At 38.2% G+C, this 26,355-nt stretch overlaps 1 protein-coding gene across 1 annotated transcript in view; it reads right to left on the reverse strand.

The window, feature by feature from the left end:
* MAN1A2 (mannosidase alpha class 1A member 2) overlaps nt 1–26,355 on the reverse strand; it is a 135,736-nt gene that overhangs the window by 56,502 nt on the left and 52,879 nt on the right. Inside the window, exons 4-5 of the mRNA XM_012569883.5 lie at nt 18,093–18,211; nt 15,639–15,719 (exon numbers count right to left, since the gene is read on the reverse strand). Of these exons, the coding sequence (XP_012425337.2) occupies nt 15,639–15,719; nt 18,093–18,211 (200 nt within the window). The remainder of the gene's footprint in view (nt 1–15,638; nt 15,720–18,092; nt 18,212–26,355) is intronic.

The raw sequence follows: 26,355 nt of genomic DNA on the forward strand, positions 1-26,355 counted from the left end.
CATATATTAGCTTATTAGAAATATTCAGCAGTTTTCTTTAGAAGATCTGAACATAAAAATTTGGCATGTACTGGACAACCAGCTAATCATATTTGAACTACCTGGCACTGGCTAATAATACTTCAATTAAACTGCATAATTTCCATTTACTTCAATAGCTGTATTAGCTTCCTTGGCACAAGTTTCATGCATTTCTGAGTAGAAATGCTACATGTTCTCAATTTTTAAAGGGCCTTCAAATCCAAGGCACTTTACACCAGTCAGTCAACATCACAGATGACTTAAAATTCAAAATGAATGTAATGAAAATCTGGCATATAAATGCCTCCTCAATCTGATAGTTCCAGAAGATGCAGCACACTGCTTCGCATCCCATCTAACTGAGCCAAAAACCATGGCAGTCTTGAGTTAATTTTCTCTTCTGCTAGTATTATTAGAGTAGTAGGCAATTTCTGTGCTTCATGTTTCCTGCTTTTCATATCTCTGGCTTCTTCACTCTAAGTTTACCTGCACAAGCAATATTAATCTGCCAGTTTAGTTTCCTTTGTTAAAAAATGGTCCCTGAACTAAAAGCAACAATCTTGAATTTGCACAACACACCAACCACAATCACTCGTGCCTAAGCATTATCTCCTCTTTCTCTGGGAGCTACTACAGTAGCAGAGGGAACCAGATGTGACACCATGGACAATGCCTGGCTTCTGGCTTAAATGTTCCCCCACTAGTAGCTGGCATAGGGAAAGACAGATTCAAACTGTGGAGAAAGGGAATGGAGGAAGAGAAAGGAGAAAAATTAATCTGGATGGCCACCAGGAAATTGAAGAAAAGAGCTGTCAAGAGACAGAAGATCAGCATGGAGCTTTGCCAGCGGGGAAGCAGAAGTGGTAAAGGACAGAGCTTCCAGTCTCCCACCTCCTACAAGGTGAAGTGTCAGGGAGAATTTTGTAAAAGAGGGAAGCATAAATAGGCAGTGAAGTGGAGAAACAAGGGCATCAAGAGGAAAGACATGGAACAAATGGAGATCTAAAGAAGGTAAGACATAAAAGGGATGGACTGCCAAAAGTACAGCTGCAAGGAACAGGATTATGAGAAACATCCTGGGGAATCTGACAGGGGAAAAACATCAGCTCATTTCTCATCTCCAAAACATATTCTTAGGATCTAGAATTGACTCTAATATATCAGTCTTTCAATATGCCTTTGTAGCCAAACGCATCCAGGCAAAGCAATTGGTATCAACGAATCTTGGGGTGGGTTTCTTTTCTATCAATCAATGATCTTTGGTATTTTGGTACTACCAGCTGTTCTCAGTTGAGTTACAGACTGCACTCTGTGTCTGAAGTTCGCAACCCAACTGATGATTCAGTCACTCTGTGGTTTTCAAGAAGAAAAATCTGTGTTAGAAACCTTAAGAAATGTTTCTGAAATAAAATAATTAAGATGTTTGTACTAAGCTAACAAGTTTTATTAGAACCATTTTTGTGCAACAGATGTTATCTACTTCCTGTGATTATTAATGTTGCTTTACACTGGCTGTCTTTTTGGTAGCACCTTTCCTAGCACCTTCTCTATTCATGACAAGTATCTCCTTTATTTCTCATATTTGTCTATGCCATGAAATATATTTCCCATACATTTTTCTTTTTTGTCTTTCAGCTCTATGCTTAGATTGTCTCAATTTTTACTTTCTTTCTCAGTTATTCCTCTGTCTCCCATTTCTCTTGAATGTGCTGCCAAGCTTTCCATTTAAAATTTATTGTGATTTCCCCTTTGTCAGAAATTACTCAGTCCCTTTTAGACTATATTTGCCTTTACAAAGAAAAGTTAAACAGAGATTAAATTGCATATTGTTTTATACTATGTGCAGTCATTATACACACAGCCTCCCTTCTCCCACTGGTATAATGTGACAGATTACAACACAAAAATCACAGTCTAGGGGAAAAAAAAAAAGTAAAAATCACACAGCTTTTACATCTTCAAAAACATATCCCTGACACAATGACAGGTGCAAAGCACATTACATTGCACCTGATTAAAGTAAATAGTGTTTGGTTGCTGGTTTTTGTTTGTTTTTTCTTTTTTTATGAACTGGCATGTTTTCCCCAATCAACTGATATGTAGCTTATCTACAGTTTATATATACATATATGGACTGAGTTCTGACAGAAAATTAGTTGGCAAGCAAAACCTATGAGCAATGAATTAGTAAGCACTGAATCTTCATAGTTGCATAAATTCTGCAAGGCACTTGAAAAAACAGACATTTGTTTTGACAAAATGGTGAGATAAATATCCAGACTCCTGGAGCATAATTTATAGTTCTCAGGACCAGAACTATAAGATAAAAATGTTGCTCTTTTATGCCACACAAATGAAAATAAAAAAGATTCAAGAGTAACAATCTGATCATCTGCATAAAATAAAAAGTGTAGAGATACCTCTATAGTTACATCAATAAGCAGTACTTAAGTGGAAGATTCCCTTCAGAGAGATATCTGGACTGTACCACATCCTGACTATTCATGTGTCTAGGAGGCACAACTACCAGTCCTCTAACTTTTCACAACTTTCTACTGCTTCTACAAATCCTTCTAAGAACATCATTACCAAGAAGCTTGCAGCATACCAACAGCAGTCTTTTAAGCCTTATTAACGGCTTCAACAGAAATAAATTCCTCCTCATAAAAGTTCCTATTTATAAACCCAAATGCTCATAGGTCTTTTGCCACAGGATTTCATACCAGAGGTTCAAGCCGAGCAGCTTGCCTTTTTTGAGTTTCACATACTCTTCCAAAGCCATAGCTACTCAAAATATAATCCCTTATTCTGTCCCCATGTTGGTCTGTTCAGCATGAGTTATTCATTTTTCTTGTAACTGCCAGTCTGCACCTACACCTTTGGCAACACTAAAGTGGATTTAATTTACACAGACCTAGTTAAACATTTAATTAAATTTCTCAGGAGTTTTCTACTTATTTGCCATCTCAACAAGAGCAAACCTACAGTCAGATATAAATTCTTAAGTTAAGACTTTTATTATCAAATCACTACTGTACTGATCATCTCTTATTTTCCATTATATAAATTGCTGGGATATGCAGAAGAAGTGAAATCAGACTATCTGGTTCACAATTACTTAGGTCACCTTAAAAGACCTTTTCTTAAAATGCACATAGTCGCATTATTTTAATATAGGCATTCATCTTCAATCTTGTGTTTTGAATTAAAATTAAAAAATCATGGAATTCCAGAATATGCTGAGTTGGAAGGCTAGACAACTTCTTGGTCATTCCTTTAAAAATTTGTTTCTTGATTTTCCACTTCATAAATGGTAACAGAATGTTACTGCAGACAGCATCCTCTTGATTCCTAGCAGATAAGAAGAGTTCACCATCTTTATCATGTGGTAGGTGCACACATCATCAGAGGCAACATATTTTTTGTCCATATTTTTTCCCAGATTCTAGTGGGTTTGCTTAGCAGCTATTGTAGCATTCCTGGCATTTATTTTTCTCTCACCATATCTGTTCTCAGCTAGCATGCAAATTCCTTTTCAAGACAAAAACATAAGAGTTAGTACTGAATGAGAACAAGTTCCAAAAGGCAAAGCCAGCCAAAGATGCATAATTTTAAAGCAGTATCATGTCCAGAGTTGTATTTTAGTTCTGTTTCAAAGTGAAAAAAATCCTGCTAAAAGAACTGTGTTTTTCAGTTGACAAAAGACAATGCCATACTTCCTTTCTGGATCAGACAAAGTGTGAAAACCCTCAGGAGGAAAGAACCAGAAAACTCCATGGTAGAAACTAATGTGTTACTGTGTCAAGAGTAATGCCAATAAATGAATGTCTGGAAAAACAACAGGAAGGATACTGTACTTGCTGTCACTGGTGCCCATCAGCATCAATATGTTTACTAAACTAATGAAGAGGGAGAAAAACTAACAGACCTGGTCAAGAGGAGATGCATGACACGTGAAGAATAGTTACCAATTACCTATTCCTTCATAGTTTTTACAGCCCTCCACAGGAACATAGTCAAAGAATGAGTTTTAAGAGTAGCTATCACTACACAGTTATTCCGTTTTCTAGTGCTAAATCAGATTGTCCTTTATTTCCACCAGTTTAAAGTATATTACAGTATCAGAAAAAACCTATTTCCAATCAGAATGGAAGAAACAAATCCACAATGAAGTCAGTTTTCTCTGCTTCAGGTGTCGTGCAGCACCAAGATGCAGCAATAAACTGGGTTAAGTGTCCTTTACCAGTCAAGAAAATGTTTATTACAAGCCTGGTAAACAGAAACTGCACAAGCATTGCAATCTGCACTGCAGTGAGCAGTGGCAACGCCCAATATGAGACAATGCTCTAAAAGTCAGAGAAAAATAGAGGGTTTTTTTCAGGCTGTGTCCTGTTAAGAGACCAGTGAGCTGTCACAACTACTTATGAATAAGCAGCTCATCTCCTGGCAACAAGCTCAAATCTCATCTTCATTGAACAGGATGTACACAATGCTGCTAACTCTTCTGAGATTTTCACCCTTTGAAAACTTAATTTAGATAAGCCTTAAAGCTTTAATTTAGGTAATTTCATCAGTACATCTAAGAATCCTGTGAAAACAGTACATGCAGTATTGTCTTACTTATTCAAGACCTATATTTTATATAGTTAGGTTGGTTGTTGGGGATATCCATTGACACATATAACATAATTTGACTAACAAGGTTTCCTGAACAGAGGAGATGCTGCCTGTCAGATTCCTGGAAAGGATTAGTTTGATTATCTGTTAATAGAGTATCAGGTACTTAACATCCCTCATGCTCTACTTTAAATGAGATTTGAGGCTGGATTTATCCACACAAATGATATTACTATTTTGCCCAGAAAGATATATCATTTTGATGGTGTTTAAAAAGATGAAAAAGACAGTCATGTAAATGAACTGCTTTATATCTAAAGCTGGCAAAGGTAAATACAGTAAACTATTAATCTTTTCTTTTTTTTTAATATTGCAAATACCATAAATAACTTTGTTCAACAAAAATAAAACAATAAGCTACCATTTTTATTGTATTAATAAATCAGCAGCAGACAGGAACACTTTGTCATAATGGTGCAAGTATCCTCCTGCTGCTATCACACAAGAGACATTAGAATAATATTCACTTTGTTTTTCTTACTTGACACTGTTCCTCAAGTACAGCCATGTACATTGTGCAACAAGCACAATACTCTCTAGCCACCTCTGGACTTTTGTCATTCCATGCAGTATTGCTAGCAGGAATATTTTATTTCCAACTGCCAGTCACACCACAAGTTTTAACGATTTGTGGAGCTTCACTTCATGAAAAAAAGCAAGCAGTCAATGGTCATTTGTGCACTCTCTCCTCAGACAAATGCTGCTCATACCAGAGAACACTTAAGTTACTCTAAGATGGGGTCACTCCTGCATACCCTACAAATCTCTTATGGACTGCTAACAAATGAGCTCTTGGCAAAGCATGTAAGTATCACTTAGCCCAATTCTCAGTCACTTTTCCTACAAACCAGAACACATGAAGAACTGGAAACAACCTTCACATTCTGCTGCAAACAGCTGCAGATGAACTTTTGTGGGAAGCAATTCCAAAGCCATGGACTGAACATTTGGTTTTGTTACAGACTTTCTATCAGATACTAGTCAGAAAAGTTAAATCCAAGTTTTAAGAGATAACTGTGGCATTCCTTTTTCTGGCTCTTCTTGCTTCAGAAAATGTGCTGAATTGTCAGAAGCTTTAATGACTCTAATCTAAGAGAGCCACAGGCACTCGGAGTGCTAATTGCTGAGAAAAGGTAATGTCATACTCCTGATCACTGAAGAACTCCAAATCCAGTAACTACCTCTAGTATTTTTATCCTCAAGTCTACCCACTTTGCAATTACTAATGCCTGAAATGAGCACGACAACACACACTCTCAAAACACTGTAAACCTTCATGGGACATATGTCCAATACAATTCCACAGAAGAGATGGAGGACAGGAAGTTCACCCTGGGTGCTCATAAACACAGATGTTACACACACATACACCTCTGCCAACTCTACTGCACAGCACCTATGGGTGATGACTAACTAGCTCTTCCCCTGTGATCACCCCTCTGGCTGAGGTTGCATTTCATGCATTTGCAGAACAGAACACTACTTCCCAAGCACCCTGGAATATAGTGACCATCTCAGACATGGAATAGAGGAGTGTTGGTAGCATGATACTACACTCAGCACACACACTGCTTTGGGGGAAATCCTAGTTCAAAACAACCAACTTGGCAGATGCATTCTACAGCCTGTGATATCATTTTTTAAAAAATCTTAGAGTAAGCACATCAAAACAAGCAATGATCTCTTAAGGATCAGAAAATAAAACAGGCTTACTCACTGAAACGACCATTAAAGAATTTTGTTTGTCTGTATAGATGTGGGCTCTATTTACATGTTTTTGTACTATTTCATCTTTAATGTTCAGAAAGAAAGGGGAAATCCACATATTTAAAGGATCCATCTTAATTTGGATAAAATCTATGTACCTGAAAGAAAGTCTGCAGTGAAACAAAATAGATCCTATAACACCATGTTCCTCTGATTCTCTTAGTTAACTACACCTCCTCAGCCTCCTGATGATGACATGCATTTTGCATCTTGCTTTGTCCTACTTGGAGACACAGCTCTAGCAAGTGCCTGCATAAGTTTGCTCCAGGTACTCTCTTTCAGCATAGAGGATTTTATTTCCTGCTCTCCATATGAACAGTATCTCACTTAACACATATCCTAACACATATTATGAGAAAATTGAAAATAATGCATGCTGGGAACACACAGGGGAAATACCAAAATCCCTAAACTGCTGTTTGAGGGAATTCACCAACTCCCACAGGTGATGCCAAGCCCCAGAAGGGGTCCATGGTCATGAGGGCTCGCCACCACAGCAAGCCACCAGATAGCCATACAGTGTCACAGCCTGGGCTGTAGCCATGGGGAAGGGGAAGACTTGATACATAGAAGGTAGAAGACTCCCTCATGTCCTGGGGAGATGCTGGTAACTCTGCAATTATCAGTGGATGGGGCCCTTTTCTTTTTGGCTGGGGCTTGCCATATAAGAAGTATGCCAAGCCACTCTGGAAATACAAACTTTTTAAAAGCAAGAAGTGGTCCCACAGCATAGAAAAGAAATAATAGTCAAGGATTATTAACCTTTAGGAAAGATGTCACAGTATTCAGAGACAGCAGACATGCCTGTGACTGGGATCACTGTGAAGAGATTACTATTCTTGTAGATTTGCTAAAAAAATTGGACTTTATCTATCTATTTTTCAAGAAGCTGGACAGACATTTGGCAGGCAATCATGTTCATTCTAGCAGTAGGTATCATCAATACTGGAGGCTATTGGACAGGAGCCATAGAGGAGCAGTGACAGCAATTCATCAAGTACAACTGTAAAAAAATTGGATTTTGAACATAGAGCAATAACCTCTGGTTACAAGATTGTTCTTTGTCTTATTTAGGCTTTATTGCTACAATGATCATTCCCTGTGTTTAATTAGTGGATGATGCTGCATGTATGCAACACTTGGGCTCTGCAGATGTCTGTCTCTCCCTCCTCGAACAAATTCCCATTTGGAGAGCAGAAAGTTCATTTACAGTGTGTTCAAAAAGACTTGGAAGTGAAAATACTGCTCATAGCAGGCTTCAGTATCTTCACTGCTGTCTTTTGAATGGGTTTCAGAAATGAGGAACAATGGATCCTGCAAGATGCTCTAGGAATCTCCACCTGCCTTTATGAGCTCAAAGAAGTTCACACACCCAGTAGGAAGGCTTGAATCTGATTTCTTCTGGCATTGTTATCTGTGAAGTCCTCCTTGTACTGACTGCTCCTTTAATAGCCAGGTCTGGGGACAGCATAGCAGAAATTACAACTCTTGGACCACTTGATGCAGCACATCACAAGAAAATCCAACTTCAGTTGAAAATTCCAGTGTGATATCCTACATCAGGTTGCAATAGACCTTTTACTGTTTTAGTCCTTGAGGACACTGTAACTCCTGTTTTCCTGGTAGCCTACTCTCACAAATTCTACATTCAGACACAATCATCATGGATCTATTTTATAAATTCTCCTGCAGCTCATCGCTGTGGTCTGTTGGCAAGTTTCGTTCTTTCAGCATTAACACAGAGAGATCAGCCAACTCATTTCTGCTTTGTGCCACTCATTATTGTTTGCCTGCTTGTTGCTCTTTTGCACCAGGAGTTGAAAGCATTGTGGACAGGCAGTGATTTTACAAAATAGTGCTCCTATCCTCCCTCAGAAATCAGTATCAGCTACCCTGATGCCCAAAAAGATCCAGATCCACAGATGCAACAGAAAGAAGTGGAAGAACATATAATCAATCATATATCAAATTAAGAGCAATTAGATAATTTGTGTTGAAAAAAAGAATTTACCAATACCAACATCCATATTGAAGAGAAAAACCCCATGTTACTCAGAGAAAAACCAAGCTCCAAATATGACTGATCTTGAATAAAATCTTGAACCACAGAACTAGATAGACAACAAAGGAGATCAAAGAGTTCCATAGGCAGATCCTCAGAAACCAGCCATGCACTGCAGATTCATTTACAGATAACCTCCCTGGAAAATTACTTTAGAAGACTGTATGAACAGATAGATCCAATCTAATAAGAGTACAACTTGCAATAGCATCCTTTTTTTTTTTTTTTTTTTTTTTTTGTGAAATACAAGTAGCTTTATCTTGCTCTAATCTCCTTGTATACATGATACTCTCTCATTAAGCATTTCTATCCTGATGCTGTTACATACAATAGAGTAATATCAAGATATTTATTTCACTAGTGCTGGATACTAAGTTAAAGAAAATCATAAAGAATACAAAACATTCTTATACAGTAAGTCTAGGGAATTAACTTGGAATAAACAAAAAAGCCTACTGTTCTGGGAAAAATGCTAAACTGCCTTGCTAGGCATCACTGAAAACTATAAAAAAACACATGGATTCATAATTAAAGACAAAAATTATATTTGTGCTAATATGATGCACAAAAGAAAGAAAATACCTTAATGCAGCCAAATAAAAAAAAAATTTGCTTTTTTGTTGTTTTGTTTTGGGATTTTATTGATAGTTTTTGTTTGTTTGTCTGTTTTTAAATAATGTAAAGGTGGTTTTCATCCTAAGCTGCCATACTCAATGTTTACCCCAAACTAGGCATATGGAACATTTAATTTCTATTTATTTCTGTTACATTATCAGCTGTATCATAGTGTTGTCCCTCACCCCCAACCCACAAGCATAATGAAGACTGTATATAGTTCTTACAGAAATTAAAGGATTGTTGCAGGGATTACTGAGAAACAGTCTGGTTCAATTTAGAAAAGAAGCCATTATATCTTTTACCATCAAGATGTTATTTTGGGCTATTAACTTTATTTGACAGATGCAAAAGAGGAAGCACAGTGGTGCCTCTGAACTCAGAAGGTGGGAAACTTGCAGTTCATACACTTTAACTACAACCCTGTTTTACCAAAATGTAAAATACAAACATGTTATCCATTCTATCATGACCTGGGGTAGAAAATAGGAGTTTTCACAGTATGTCTTCTAGTCACTCACAATTCTACTAAGCAACTCTCATAAACCTTACACCTCAAAAATATTTAATTAGTGGCTCCTTATTGAATATAGGCGCAATGAATTTTGCATTTCTTATTTAGGTACTTAGAGATTATACCTATTAGCATACTATTTCATAAAGAATAACAATGAGTGAACACTTTGCACAGGTTGCTTACTGGAACTGGGAAGAAATCTCTGGAATATGGCAAAATACAAGAGAGTCTGCCTGGAGAGGCTGAACTCTACTGTCAAGGTCTTTTCCAGCCTAGATGATTCTATTATTTTATGACACACAGCACTCCCAGAAGAGATCATGCTTTTTTCCTACATTTTCTATTGAGCCTCTTTCTGTTGCACAGAATCTGTCAGGTTGGAAGGGACCCTAGGGAATCATCTGGTCCAACCTCCTCTTCCTTTCATTTGTATAATTTCAAAAGAAATACACTAAACCCCCCACTTATACTGAGGACCCTAACACCATTTGCAGCTCTGGGGTGTCAATAAAAGAAGAATGTGGACCTGTTGGAGCAGGTTCAGAAGATAGACACAAAAATGATCTGAGGGCTGAAGCACATCTGCTTTGAAGGCAGCCTGAGAGAGTGGAGGTTGGTCAGCCTGGAGAAGAGAATGCTCCAGAGGGACCTTCTAGCACCTTCCAGCACCTGAATGAGGCCTGGCTTCCATGAAAGATGAAGAGGACTTTCTACTACAGCCTCTAATGACAGGAGAAGGGACAACTGTTTTAAAACTGAAAGAGAGTAGTTTTAGAGGGGATATTATCACAAAACTGTTTAGGTTGGAAGAGACCCTTAAAGATCATCTAGTTCCAAACCCTGCCATGGGAAGGGACACCTTCCACCAGATCAGGCTGCTCAAAGCCCTCTTAGGGCCCTATTAGGAAGGCATTTCTTACAATGAGGGTAACGAGATTGTACTGTCCATGGAAGCTGTGGACCTTCCCTGGCAGTGTTCAAGGCTAGGTCATAGAGGGCTCTGAATAATGTGTCTGCTGAAAGCTGTCCCTGCCTATGGCAGGGGGAATGTACTAGATGATCTTAAAAGGTCCTTTCCAACTCAAACCATTCTATGATTCTATATTCCACGGTTTTAGCATATATTCATTATATAGTTCAATAATGTACCCTGGAGAAAAGTCAAAGAATCTCAAAATTGAAGACAGATTGGGACCTCATTTCTCTGTGGGAACTGAGACAAAGAAGGCACACTCTTTTATCTGGTAACATACAACTAGCCAGACACCAGATGGCCTGTCCACAATCAGCCAGGAGAAACATACTGTGCAGAGGATTTAAACAAGACCCCCCCCCAGACTGCAGACCTACAACTCCTGCCACCAGAGAGGTATCAATGTTGCTTCAACTTCAGAAGACTGAAACAGAATGCATGGGCAAACTTTCCACTGTGTCTAGGTTTGCAGTTGTGTCTTGATTATTGTCGTGGTTTGACACAGAAAAAGAATTTTTTCAGAAGGAAGACGTCATTCCAATCAGGGGTCAGGTTTGGATACTGACACTTGGGGTGACCAATTGAAGGTGGATACGCCTCTGAGAACACAGAGGGGTTAAAAGCAGAATTCCCAGAACTCGCCCTCTTTGGTTCTCGTCATCAAAGCCACGTGGCCTGCAGAGGTAGGCCAGGGGGTGAAGGACCGGGAACCAAGCTGGGCCAGCTCCTGCGGATGGAAGGGTGGAGAACGTCTGAAAGGTCTTTGTTCCCCCCCCCCCCCCAGCCTAGAGGGAAAAGCGATAGAGAGCCAGCAGACACCTGGGAGTTTGCTGGCAGAGGAGAAGGAGGGCGGGGGGGAAATATGCCCAGGGTGGGAGACGGGAGACAGAGTCCTGGACTGAGGTTTCAGCTGTCCGGGGAGTCCAGAACTTTAAACCCTTTTCTGTGAAATGAAGGCTTTGTGAAATATTACTCCTCCTCAGTTTGAAGGAAAGAAAGACAGCCTGGGACCTCAGATGTTAGGGAAAGAAGGTTAGGGGGAGATGATGGATGGTTTTTGGCTGGACTCTTCTTGTTAACCATAGGCTGAACCAATCCTTCATCCAAGAGAGACTGCATTTTAGGGGGATGCAATGGTGAGCCAAGAGACTCCTTCAGCAACTCCCAGTTCAGGAATGAACAGAGAAAGCTGAGGAGGGTGTGAGGATGCCCTCCGTCTTCAGAGAAGAAGAGAAGGAGATCTCTGTTCTTGGACACTCGGCCCCAGGGGAAAATGGGGGGGACTGTAGTCCCAAAATGAGACACTGGACTGTTGTTCCTGTTGGTCCTTGGCAAAGCATCCTTAAAGGAGCCCTATAAGCAGTCTCTGTCCATGCACGGTGGTGAGAGCACTGTGACATGGAGAGGAGAATGTCACACTGGCCGGTGTGTCTGGGCAGTGCCATGTGTGACATGGAAACACAAGAGGTGGCAGCTGTGTTTCCTGGGGGTCTATGGTGCAAGGGGAACTCCTCTCTCCCCTGATGGACTCAGTATTGATTATGTAGAAGGGTGAAGACTTGATTAAGGGTCCAAACATGTCTCGCTGTGGTTTGGTGGAGTTGGGTGGTGGGAGGAAGAATGTTTTGAAAGGTTTTCATTTTGAATTTTGTGTGTGGTTTTTTTTCCTCCCTTTTTTTTTTCCTTTTATAGTAGTAGTAGTAGTGTAATAAAGTTTTTCCCTTGTTATTAAGTTTGGCCTGCTTTGCTCTGTTCTTGATCGCATTTCACAGCATTCAATTGATAGGTTGCATTTTCATGGGGGTGCTGGCACTGTGCCAGTGTCAAACCATGACAATTATCTTCCATTTAAAAGGCACACTGACATGGAAAAATGGAGAAAGATGGTGATCTTTCACACATCAAGAGAGCTGCCTGTTAGACAGGGAAACAATTTTGTCTCCCTACTTTAGCACACAGGTACAGGGAGGCAAGACAACCATGATATTTGCATCAAAATGCATCCTTCTTAAGCTTTAGCTTTACATGCTCATCACTCATGAAAGCCCAGCAGAAATTCCCACATGTGAAAGGCTGAGCTGTTAAAAAATTTACACAAGTCATGTTTCACAAAGAAAGGCCTGTGACTCAGCACTGGACAGAACAAGCCCTACAGCATTTTCAGCCAAGCTGTCAGCAGCTAGAAACAGCAATTTTATTTTTGGTTATATGGAAGATATATTTCATTATTCATCCATTCGTTGCAGTGAGTATGAGGGAACCCTTACTGATAAAATAACAGAAATACTCACAATCTTAGCAAAAAAGGCTTAAAATTCTTCCATTAACTATAATCAGCATTATTAAAACCATGATCTCAGTTGATGCTCTTCTAAGGACAGTTTAAATACATCATGGAAGCCACAGAGTCATGCCACTAGACATGCTTAATAAACTTTAAATCTAACATGTTTTCAGCAAAAGCATTAAAAAAGACTATTTAATCTAAATTAATAATCTGCTGTACTTGAAAACTATGGTCTATAGCTACCATTATGAATCAATCAGATTCAAGCACAGTTGCCTTACAATGCCCTACAAAGAGCATTGTAGATACACTACAAGGACTTTAAAATTCTCCAGACATGGCCATTTACAAATTATTAAAGTTCCACAGCTGATGTTGAGTATTGGACACTGTTTTATGGCTGTCCCTACAGCACCTTTATCAACACTAAGTGATAGTAGTCCAAATGAAGTAAGAGCAGCTTTTATAATTATCATCAAACAGCAGTAACTCCTGTTGAAGACTTATGCAGAATTTGTATTTATTTAAAGGAGAAAAACAGAATTAATTCTAAGCAGCAGTTCATTGCACTGGACCTTACATTAAATATATCAAACAAGACATGCAAAAGTATGGAAAATTAGTATGAAAACCTTCTAAAACCAATCTAGCAACAGCCTTGCAGAAGTAGAGGCTTGGAGGTAGGAAGATGGTGACTGGAATATCAACAAGGTGTGGTAAGTAATATAATCAAATAAATGATGACCTGATGAACAAAGAAAGGACAACTACCAGGAGACAGAGATTGCCTTAAAGGTGTAAGCCCACGTGCATGTTCACAACCTGATCAGGTAAAACACCCAAAAGGCTGAGAACAGGCTTGTCTGTCTTAGCAACACTAGAAAGTGGCTCCTCACATGTCTGAATGCAATGGATAAAGAAATCAAACATACCCCAATCCTGAGCTAAGGAATATGTTCCCTTTTTGGGGAAGAGAGAGGACCAGATTGGAAATCACATCTCAAGCAACCTGTTCCCAACTCCAAGGAGCTCCCAGACGCAGGTGTCTCTCCTGGGCTCAATTGCTGAAGAGCCTCAAAATCCCCTGCTTGTCATATCCACAACGACAAACTACAGAGAAACCTTGTCCAACTTGGCAAAGGAAGGAGTCTCTCAGATACCCAGAGCAATCCTAGCTGCCACATATTTTGAAAGAAATGCAGTCTGAGCTCTTTTTTATAGCAGTTCTTTAGGAAAATAAAGATGATACATATGGACATCTGACGGGAATCCTGTATCACAAGTCATGAAGCATTTGAAGTCTGTTGGAGAGAATTATGCCATAAAAATCTTAAAAACAAAAGACTCAGTCCAGACAACATTTAGGAAAAAAAGAGTAGATGCTTTCTAAGAAGGAAAGAAATTAAAGTTATTTAAGCAAAGGAGCTTGTTCTGACTCTACCAAGAGGTTAGAAGCAAATTTAAGAAGGAATACTCTGCTTTACAAATGCAGGCAAGCATATGTTTTGGCAGTGCTTGGCTGCACCCATCTGCATACTGGGGCAAAAAAGTTGTTTTTAAGGGGTTTGTGCACAAGTGTAGTATCAATATATACAAATAATTCAGCTGTGAATGTGTAATTCTTGTTTTTTCTCTGAGGTTTTTCATATTCACAGTAGATACCTCCAAGGAGCATGGCCCAGTTTGAAGAAGGTGAAGCAGGAGCATTGGATGAAAAATAAACCACTCATTTCTTTCAAGATGTACACAGGATTTTTGCTTTGCCACTGAGCTCTTCTTCCTAAGAAAAGACACTCATAAAAGAGAAAATTCACAGATCCCAGGATGATGCCAAAGACTAAAAGAGACAAGAAATTATGAGTTTTCTCTTGGTTAGTTTTAGGGCTGCAGTCCTAAAATCCCTGAGAACTTTTTGATACATATGCAGTGCTTCCCTAAACAGAGGAAGAAGATGCCTAAGAACACCTGAAAGCCATGAAATATGTCTGGTAGTGGACTACAGAAGGGTCATGAAAAATAAAGGACAAAAGGACAAACCCAAAGAATCAAAGACACAGGCAATAGGTTAAAGACATGCAGCTCCTAAGATATGAGAATATCTGGGGTCAAGCTCGAGTCTTGTTAAAGTATGTGAAGTAAGAGGTCACGGCACTGTGACTGCTGGACTAAGGAAGTCCATTGTTGCAAGCCTTTGGGGACATGCATCCTGTCCATCTAAGCATGTCTCTACATCTTTTTTTAACAGAAATTTCAGAAGCTGTATAAAATTGGCTTGCTATTTCTCAGTTTGTCACTAAGAAAATGGTAAGAATATTGAGTAGCACTTTGATGAAGCAAACCTACAGCCTTGCAGGACAAGTGGCAAAGCTATTATTTCTACCTTCATGGAGTTGCAGAATATCAAGACAAGTTATTGTTGGCATGAGAAGGCTGACATTTCACTTGACATTTCAAGCTGATGTGTACTTGAGTGGATATCTTCTGAAAACATCTTGATAAAAGAAGCATTTCAAAACTGTAACCAAGTGTCCTAAATGCCAAGAGACCTACTCAGAAACAAACTTTAAAGATTCCATACTCTAAGAATTTGGTTATTTTGGACAACTGACTGCTGTGAAATTAGTTTGCAAGCTACTGAGAAATCAAGATTCTACAAAAGTCTCCATCTGCCACGTTTGCTAGAATACACTGAATTTCAGATACCTTCCAATCTCCTTACCTCTTGTCCTGAAAGGTAGTATGCTGCTAGAAGACCGCCAATGAAGCGAATATTGACCTCAAAAACAGACACTTCGGAATTCTAGAACAGAAATAAAGCATTAATAAATAATTAACCAACTCCTTAATGAAAGAAGGAAAAAAAACTATCAAGGCAGAAGAAAGTATATATCCTAAGGCAATCCACATGCAAGGGTCTGTACTGTTGCAGTCTCTAGATCCAAACTGAAATTCTCATGCACATCTTTGTGACACCAAATTACAATTCCAGTTACAGCTCCAACCAATTTTCTTAAAATCAGATTAGTTTTTCTCCTGCTCTTTAACCATTTTATCACCACAAAGTGTGATTACAGTAATATGGGGCTGGTGGGAAAAAAGGCAAGGACTGCACATTTCTGTAATTCAGCATCTTCTCTTATGCTTCAGCATAGCACCAAACCTTCTAGGTTTAAAAGATAAAGCAAAATAATAATTAGAGAATTCCCTTTTTTAACCTAAATTACTAAATTTAATTTTGGAGCTCTATTTTAACATAATTTTTGTCTTGGAATAGCCTTTATATTATGACAAGAAGTACTGCAGGACCACTGAGAAATTCAAGAGAATAAACGATTTTATTGCCTTCTTCCACATTATTATCCTTAGGTTAAATTCAACAGTATCTTTTGACTCATTTAACCCAAAAAAATTTAAGAGGAAGCAGATAGTTTTAACAACTGACTCCCTCTGTGCCCCATTCAGCTAATTTTCCACATACACTCCATCTGTCTCCTCCATAACCTTCTCCTCAACCTATTAGACACAGAAATGTAGTTTTATTAAGAGATTTTGAGATCGGCAAGACTTTTCCTTTTATCCAGAAAAGTCACTACAACGTGCACTGAACAAGCTGACTCACCAATCTGCACACAGCTGAAATGACATTTACAGGTACATCTTTCCTTTTGTGCAATTTCTATGGCACCTGCAGTGCTTGGATCAAAACTAAATTCATTTTGCACATATTACATATTTCAGAAAGATTATATGAATAAAAATTTCTTCAAATAGCACTGATTAAAACTTTGAAGTTTGAAATACTCCCTAATGTTTTTAATAAAAGGCTTTTCACATAAAGGTGATACAAGAAAAATAACACCAATGCAGCATGATTCCACTTAATACCTATTAAAGTCATGAATCACACATGCAGTGGGACTGTGTAAAGTGAAGCCAATGACTTCCATGTCCCAACAGAAGAATCCAAGAGGATAAAATTTATGTATTTATTTATAAACTCCAAACCATATAAGGAAATTACTCAAGTTTGGTGTATGCAAAAGACAACTCATTAACCTTCAGAAATGGATTTTGATACATAGGAAGATGCAACTGAACCCCAGAGGGTCATGTAAATTTCTTCCATCCAAATCCTAGATTAATATTGCAAATTTATATTGAAATTGCCTTAGATCAGACAAAAGCTATGGAAGCAATTTAGTTCACCCTCATAATGGTATCATTATCTCGACACTGTCTCTGATATATTTAGGATCTTCAGTTTTAGACTGAATAATTATCTGGCACTAACTGAAAAAGCAGAGTAAGATTTCTTTGATGCTTGCCAGACAGTCAAGGTGTAGATCAAAAGGAAAAAGCCCAAACAAATAATTTTTGAAAAGTAGGTTAAAATACAGAAACAACAGTAAGCATTTGCTGAATTCAGAGTTTACAACTGTATTTCATTATGTGCATTTACTGAATGAAAAATTATTTTTGGAACCATAAGGCAAATCCAAGGACTGAAATACAAATTCCATCACAGAGTCTATGACAGTCCCAAAATTAGTACTAAGTACACTAATCAATAAGACTAAAATAGAGCTATTTCTTCCATTTAATGTTTCCATTTAATGCTTCTCAAGAATGTCAGATGCTACATGACCAACTGGGAAATTCCAGTGATAGATGAGAAGCCTGTATGAAAATTCAAGAATTCAAGTGGCCTATTTTGTGTTAAAACTCTTAAGAAATAGAAGAAGAGATGGTATTCTTAAGTAATTTATACACTGTAGTTTGGGGGAAAATTGTCTTTCATAGCTCAGTTATTTGCAACAACTATCAGCCAAAAAAAACTCATCTTTCTGTATTCATTTCTGAGGCCTGGTTGTTCCTCACAAAACACTTCCCCTTACTTCCATAATCCAGTTATAATTTCTACTTTGAAAATACAATATATAGGTGTATCTCTACTTACAATCATAACTGTGAAAAGGTCAGGGAATTTTTTTTCTAATATAAAGTTAGACACACAGAGAATGTCACATCTGTGACAAGTTTACATCTGACACTTTGATCCGTAATTTTTATTAAGTTTCACTTGAAAGACCTCTTTTGGCTCCTCCCAAGATGAACACCTTGAAAAGGACTAGAGAAATAGTGATATATGAATTTTAGGGGAGGCTCTACTTACCACACTGAAATCAAGATTTTTGTCAATCCATTCTTGTCCTTCTCTGAATTCATCATGAAGGCCCATGATATAAAGAGTATCCAATGCATCTACTATGGTAGCACCCATTTGTGAGTTTCCTATGTGCAAGAAAATAAGGGTTTCTATCACAAGTGACTATTTCACTACTTCTCTTAAACATCACAAACATGAGAAAATAACCCAAGCAGTAGCAAAGCAAAGTTACTACAAAGGTGTCAGCACAAAGAATTATCAAAACGAGCAAGGAATTTTCAGGTACATAAGAGGATTTCCACTTCTCTCTCAAAGTATTAATCCTCTGGCACAGTTTGGCTTCTGGGGAAAAAAGAACACTAAAGGACAGAAAGACACAAAATCCCACAATAAACCAAAGGACAGAAAGACATGCAGCTTCAAAAAGCTACTACGCATTCTAGGACAGAAACATTAGGAAAAAAAAAAAGGGGCATATGCAAGATAAAGCAATCAGTACTTGCAGTAATGCCTTGCATTTCCCAACATTTACGTCTGAAATATTCAAAGTTTCCCAATTATGGACGCTAGCGAATGATTGAAAAGCACGGACTGATGAGCAGGGAAGCGCTGGCCTGGCGTGACTGCCAGAGCCGTAGTCCCAAGATGTTCCCCTGGGCGTCTGCAGGGACGCAGCCATGAGCACTAATGGATTTCTCAACTGTCACCACTTCAAGTGGAGCATTGAAAGCCAAATAAAAATCAATGGTGCTTTAAGCTAAAATGCCATTCACTTGAAACAGCAGCAATTTAGAGCTGATTGATGAGTGACTCATCGGTCTGTGCAAGGATGAGGAGATGGTGAGCCATGGCCCATGATAGCCTTGGTCTCCCTAGGCCATCCCGACCCAAGCTGCTGCCCTCAGTAGGCACTGATCTTGGTTTCTAGAGGAAACCAAAATTATCATGAGTTATCTGTTTTCGTGGAGTGTTTAGAACTTCCTGTGCACCAACAAAGTAGCCAGATTTCCCTGTTCATACCTGTAATCTATAAAGCAGCACACTCTGGTTTATAAATTCCGGTAAACTGATGAGCAATTTAATGACACTAGTGTCCTAACAAGTCCATTTTAGTGTTCTTTTAATGTACTTTCTACCCATAATGGGAATCTCTACAGCACAGTGTTCCTGCTTGGTAGTTTTTATTCACCCATTTCTGACTTTCACATGGTTAGAGCTATATTTTTTATTCTCAATCGTAACAGGAACTGAATGAATCCATCACCCACACTGTGTTTCTTTCACACACCTAAATGACTGAGATGTAAGCTTAATTCCATTTTCAGGGACTTCTTTCCCCAGATAATAAAAATTAAACACAATGGTATCCATGACAATGTAACCACCAACTAATTTTTAAATAATAGTCATGCATTGCTTTAATTAATTGCAATTAGATTTGGAAAGCCTGAAGCTGGCGGTGTTTGTTAAGAAAATTCAAGTACAGATTGGGGCACGCTACCTTTTGCAAGATTAATTAAAAGACAAATCCTTTGACAAACTGTTCATCAGCCATACCTATAACTCTCAGGAAATTAATTCACTGTGGTGCTCAAGCGCTGTAAGGTTTAACACCTTCAGCCAAATGACAAATTCCACTGCTTATACCAAAGTGGAGGTTGCTTTGAGCAGAGCCACAGCACTGCACTTAACTTAGCATCTTTCAAAAGCATAATGTGACAGTTATCTAATTTATCACTTCAAAAATGTGCAAATAAGGCCATGACACAAGGACTACCTTCAGTACCAGCTGACAAAGTATTTTTTTTAACATAAAGTTGGAATGTGTTATACAGCTTCCACAACACACTCAAAGTAATTTCTGTTCCTTTATTTAAACCACATTGATAAAATTTCCAAATACACACAGTGTTTGAACAAATAGGGATACATAAGTCTTGGGAAATCCTGGAAGTCCCTCGTGCAATAGTTTCAAAAAATAAAACTTTCCAACTTAAACACAGTGATAATCAGATCAGTAAACTCTTGTATTCTTCAACTTGCAAGGGATGTGGAAAACACATAGCATGGAAATGGACTGGTGTGTCCAGACAACTGGTGTTGTCTGCCACCCTGCCTTCCCACACTGTTCCAAAAAACTTCAGACACCACAAATCTTCCACAATTTTCTAGATCTCAGAACTACATTTCAGTGTCAACAACATGGGAGAGCACTATGTTGGAGACAAGAATATCTACTTGCCAGATGTCAAGAAAGTATCTTCAAAAACACAAATTTAAACAACCTTTTTCGCAGAGTTCTCTCTGCACAGAATCACAAAAGAAGGGCCATGGAAATTAAAAAGCACATAACTTTTGCCATCTCACAAATCTAATAGATTAATTCAGAGAGAACAGAACATAGCTCTCTCCAGAGATGATCAAAGGCATTCAAAGTTTCCCCAGTGTATCCCATAATGACTGAACAGTATGACTTCACCAAATACATACAAGAAATTTGCTTTTACTATCACTGTTTAAAAAGTGAGCCCTCAACCCCATATACAGAGACCTCACCTAAACTGGTTTAGGTGAGCAGTGGTCCCCAAAAGGGATTGCCTACAACCCATTTCACACCAGATCCTTTGGCACTGTTTGCAGCCACAGAAACAAATGCAGCCAATAAAACCAGCTTGTTCAGCACTTTTTGTCCCTGAGAGTCAATAAAGGGCACAGGCTCTCAGACTTTTGTCTGGGCCGTACTCTATTACTTTGTTCAATCCCTCCTTCCAGCTATTGTTACACTCTTTTCTTTCACCTTTTATCTATATCTTTTCTAGAACCATGTATGTCCAACAAAACATTACTGAAAAAAGCCCCTTCTACTCTCATGTGCCTCTTCCCTAAGCAGTGATGGGCACCTGTTTTTGAGGCACAAATCAGTGTGGTTATAGTTTCTGGACTCCATATGAAAGCCCAACTATTTTTTATCCCAATCTCCTAAGGATAGCATATACATCCCAGCCTATAATAAATTATTAGTTTTTCTTTTTCCATATAAGCAGACTATTTCAACCAAATTTGAGTTATTTATCTTTTTTTCTACACGAGTACTTCTTCCTTGAGGAAGACTCAGAAGAACAATCTTTGCATTTTCAAATCCTTTTGGATGAATATGTTTCCAAAAGGTCAAGGGATAACAAGTCAAAATTTTGCAACAGACTGTCTGCCCAGTCTTCTTCGTTTAGTGTCAATCAGGCAGCAGGAAGCAAGCTAATTCCCTCCTCATGGGCAGTGAGGTGGAAAAGTCCAAAATGTAGAATTCACACTCAAAAGTCTTGTACCTAAAAGAATATAGGGCAGAACTGAACACAATGCAACACTGAGGACAGTACACATTTAACACCTTGGCTGCTCCATACTGGACGACAGGTACAACTTAAAACCACTTGTGGGCTACATGATGTTTGGTCAGAGAGTAAAATTAGCTCTCAGCTTCTTTGTTCAAGAGTATGTAGAAAGGATGTCATTCTTAATTTGTTCTTAAGTAAGAGCTTCCACTGAGTTCTTCAGTATCTAAAGCTTGACCAAAACAAGCAGTGACATTTTATTAGCTGTCTTCATCTTCAAATGTACTGCACTTCCAGCAAGACATCAACTGAAAACTAAAGAAGGAAGGAACAGCAAATGTTCCAATCACTAGCCTGCACTAGGGCCACATGTGCTGCTATAGGTAAAGCAGAAATGGATAAGCAGTGGTGCTTCCCCTTACTGATGCTGATAGAAACCATTCATCTGAAGTCACAAAGTGAAATAATTTTCCATTCATAATAGAGAGTGGATTTTTTTCTCCTTTCACAGCCATACCAAGATCCATATATTTTGGATCAAAAGGACAAAAGGATAACCTTCCTGGAATTAAACTGCAGAAGGTATCATTTGAAGTGCCATAAAGTAACCCTAAATGATGAGATAACAGTTTATAGTATACACTTCTTGCTACCACCTCAAGCAGTCTATTATTGCTCCATATATAGAGGGAGCAGATGTCTCATTGTGGTGAAAAAAGCCTATAAAACAATTAAACTATAATAGAAAATAACACTTCTGCTAGCTGAAAGGCACTCCTCCCAGAGTCTGCCTCTGCTCAATACAAAGGCTCAGCTAGTCATGTTGCATAAGATAATAACCAATTCCAAAAAAGGCTCAGTTTTACAAACGTCAGATTAGGAAGTTTCTTCTCCATATAATTATAATTCTAGTTGATTGAGCTCCAAATTTAATGAAGTTTGCCTAATGAATGCAATGCCCATTCTTCTAAATAAAACAGAACATCCATCATGAGCTAATGGAAAGAATTTAGCAGTGAAATAGCTGAACTATTAAGAAAATCATGCACACTCTCATGAAGCAAAAGTATTATTCTAAAGGACTTCAAAATGGTAATTCAGATTTCTAGTTAGGTAGACTTCAGTTTCCTGAGATAAGTCAAATAATTCCTTCACTTGATACTACATAAATCTACAGTTTGAAATTTCTAGCAAATCATGACTAAGTGTAAATATCAGGGCCTCTAAAAGAAAAATGGTCTTCTTATCCGGAATTCTTTCAGTATGCCAAAGCACTAGATGAAGAACTGGCTTATTAGTGCCATTTGAAAGTCTCACAAGAGACTATCAAAGTACAAGGGAGACAGATCGCTGTCAAGTGTTCCACAATAAAAGAAATATGAAGAAAATAAATATCCCGTTTTCATTATGCCATAAGAAAAAGTGTAGAGATTTAGCATATCTGATACAAGATCAGGGCTGCTTTGTCTATTTATTATGTGGAAGCAGAAGAGACTATAAGCAGTGAGGTACTAGAGAAAATATATTAATAGATCAACTATGCAGAGATCAATTATGAAGAGAAAAGACTAAAGTTATAAGACATAGACAAGTTCAATAAGAAACAAGATGACAAAAATCTGCACCAACAAACTGAAGTCATGCTGAAAGGTAATCATCAAATAGGTGCTTCACAGAAACTGATTATTTAATATCTCACCCATACCTCCTCATTACTTCAACATGTATACACCACACACAAATCTCATTACCTCTCCTGAAAAGCACTTCCATAGGGGCTTTCATTGGCCCAAGTGGAGGGTTGAGCAGGGATACTGAGTCTGCATGAGAGTGAGTTAATTTTCTTCACAGCAGCTTGTATGGTGCTGTGGGGTTTGGATGTGACTAAACCAGTGTTGGAAACACCAGAATTTTGACTATTGCTGAGCAGTGCTTGCACAGCATCAAGGCTTTCTCTTTCCTGCCCCTCTGCACGCCCACAGTGAATAAGCCAGAAGAAGGCATAAGGTTGGAGAGAGAATTTCCTTCTTACCCTTTTTCCCTCTGCCTGTGCTCCAACACCTCTGTGCCACAAGTGTGAGTGTCTTACAACACTCTTGGCATTTACCCAGAGACTTGCTAGAGGAGTAACAAACCTGAAAGAAATCCAGCCTACTCATATGGATCTCTCATTACCAAAATGTACACTGCTGCTACGAAGTCAATGAAAGCAGCCTAAGTAGAAAACTACTGAGGTCACTCTGCTTCCAAGGAAGTCATATAAATACCCATATAAATAGGCCTAATAGATGCATGCAACCATTCCTACACTTCCACCTCAAGCAGTGACTGAGAAGGAAGCATTTTATTTTTCCTCAGAAAAGACAGCAGATGACATGTCCAAAGTAGGATGCTCATCAGTCCATTTATAGTCAAGGTAGGGTTTTCATATTTCCCAAACCAGTGACAAAATCACACAGGAATCTAATAAAGACTCTTATTCTCCTTTGTAAAGACAGCCTGCAGACAACAGCAGCAGCTAGAGTTTGTAGAAAGCTAAGGGAATTGACAAGATCAAGGAAGAACAAGAAGTTGGATACAAAAAAAAGCATTTGGACCATTACTGAAGACAACTGTCTCTGACAACACCACACAAACAGCAAGCATCTCTGTGTTAAGACATCCCTGCAATCAAAATAAATTATTTTATACTCTAGAAAGCAGGCTTATCTTCCTAAGCAATAAAAAGCTGGAATCCATAGTTAGTTATGTGCAAAGACTAGAGATCTAGATGCAAGAAAATAGCTTTCACTCTCGAAACAGCTTCCCATGGCCAATGGGATGATCATACTGATTGACAGAACCATAGGATACAAACACAAATAATGCCAGAAATAGTATTGGTCTCAGCCTGTCTCATATCTGATTCTTTTTTTTGCAGGGCCCTGGACAGACATCACTTAGTGAAAGTTGAACCTACTCCTACGGGATTGATGCTGTAGCTACTTGGAGATGAAAGCAGGATCAGCTTGCAAAAGGAATGTAAGAGGACCAACGCCCCAGGGATAATTTACTGTAATTTCTAAGATAAATTTCCACTAAAGCAGGTGACCTCATCTTCAAACTGGCCCAGCACTACTGATAGAGCAACCCAATGGTAGGGCGTACACAAGCATAGAGCAGATCCTCCCTTTTCCACCACAGTGATTCCAAAAACAAAAGAGGAGATGTAAAGCCTCCCCAAGAAGAAATATATATTCTCACATTTTGAAGGTAAAAGTTTAGTTATTTTTTACATAGGCAATTGTTTTAGTTCCCAGTAAGTGAGTTAAAATGCTTCCTTGATAAACTCAGCCTGATATTAAATACAGAGTTATTACAATCCTAAGAAAATAACTATTCTTGTTATTGTTATTCCTGTCTGTCAAGATTCATAATGCCTGAAAAATAAATATTGGGCAACTGCACTATATATTAGGAAATATAACAATTTCTATTAGAAAATATTTTAATAATTCTAGTTTTCAGACTGTAGCAACAGGATTTCTTGATGTGACAGACAATTAGAGACATGGTATGAAAATATGTAAAATGAAAATTAAAAGCAAACAATTATCAACTGTTTTCTGTATCTCTAATGAGGGTCTGGCAATAAAGCTGCCACTACTGAAGCATACCACTTGCAAAATATCTTAATGTCTCACAAGGAACAAGATAACGTTCAAGAAAATTAATTAAACTTTCGAACAAGAGAGTTTAATTTCACTGAGAAAACAAGTGCTTCAAAATTAGTCAATGAAACTAGACATTTCATACAAAACTGCAGTGTATGATTTCAGCTCAGTAATAAAATGAAATGAATAAGCCTGTAAGTATCCATGAAGAAACCAACTGCCTTTAACATTTTAGACTAATTAAAAAAGCAGAACAAAAAAATAAGCATGTTGATTGCTTAGTTCTGTTAAATTGCTGATAATAGACAAGATGAAAAGGAGGCCTTAACGTTTTGTACCAGACAATAGAGTACTTTAGCATATCAATAACATTAAATTATCAATTTTAATGCTTTCCTTAATTTCACAACCGAGGAAATCATAGGAGTAGAACACTGAATTGTAAGCTAGACTTTGAACCTATTAAAAACTAGACCTGCTGGTATTTGTTAATAATCAACAAACTGCTACCTGAATACCTATGCTCTTAAGACATGAATTTTAAAACTTTGTCTAAGAATCTATGCAATAAACCTTCCTCTTGACTGCTCTTCACCTGATGGTTTTACTTAGCTCTCTAAATCTTACATGGCCTTTCAAATTAATTCAAAATTCATGCAAGCGAGAGCTGAATGCAGTCCCTTTAGTACAAAGCCTGATTATCCTCAGACCGTTTCAATTTTCTACCTTTCTATCCAATTTCCTCCATATTTTTTTTGGTTTTTATTTTTAAGCACAAAGACCAAACTGAATTACTGTACACAGGAGAAGGACTGTATGCAGACCATAATAAAGATTAATACTGGAACTATGATCTGAGTTAGTGGAAGGTTAAGACCTGGTGATAACTGAGAAGCCACAATGTCAGGAGAGAAAGGTTAGGATGAATTTCAGAGTAGGAAAGGAAGGAGGGAGAGAAGATGGCACTGAGTACAAAGGAGGCCATGGAAGCATATCAGAAAGAAAATAACAATAATGTGTGGAAAATGAGTGGTGACAGCAAATCTGCTGCACACACAAACCAATCAAAACTAACCAAAAAATACAGATCTGAAATAAACACATTTTAAGAAAACAAGAAGTGCAAAGCTGAAGGGAAAAGTATCTGTGAATGATAGCCTGGAAGTATGAAGAGCCTAAACACTTGCAGCAGTCAGTTAAACACCACGGCAAGCAAGATTTGAGAGTAAATAAGAGAACAAGATGTTATCTGGACTTGAATACAGTTGTGTGACCTGATGTATGAAG

Source organism: Taeniopygia guttata, chromosome 1 (assembly GCF_048771995.1).
Source record: "Taeniopygia guttata chromosome 1, bTaeGut7.mat, whole genome shotgun sequence".
NCBI classification, from domain to species: Eukaryota; Metazoa; Chordata; class Aves; order Passeriformes; family Estrildidae; genus Taeniopygia; species Taeniopygia guttata.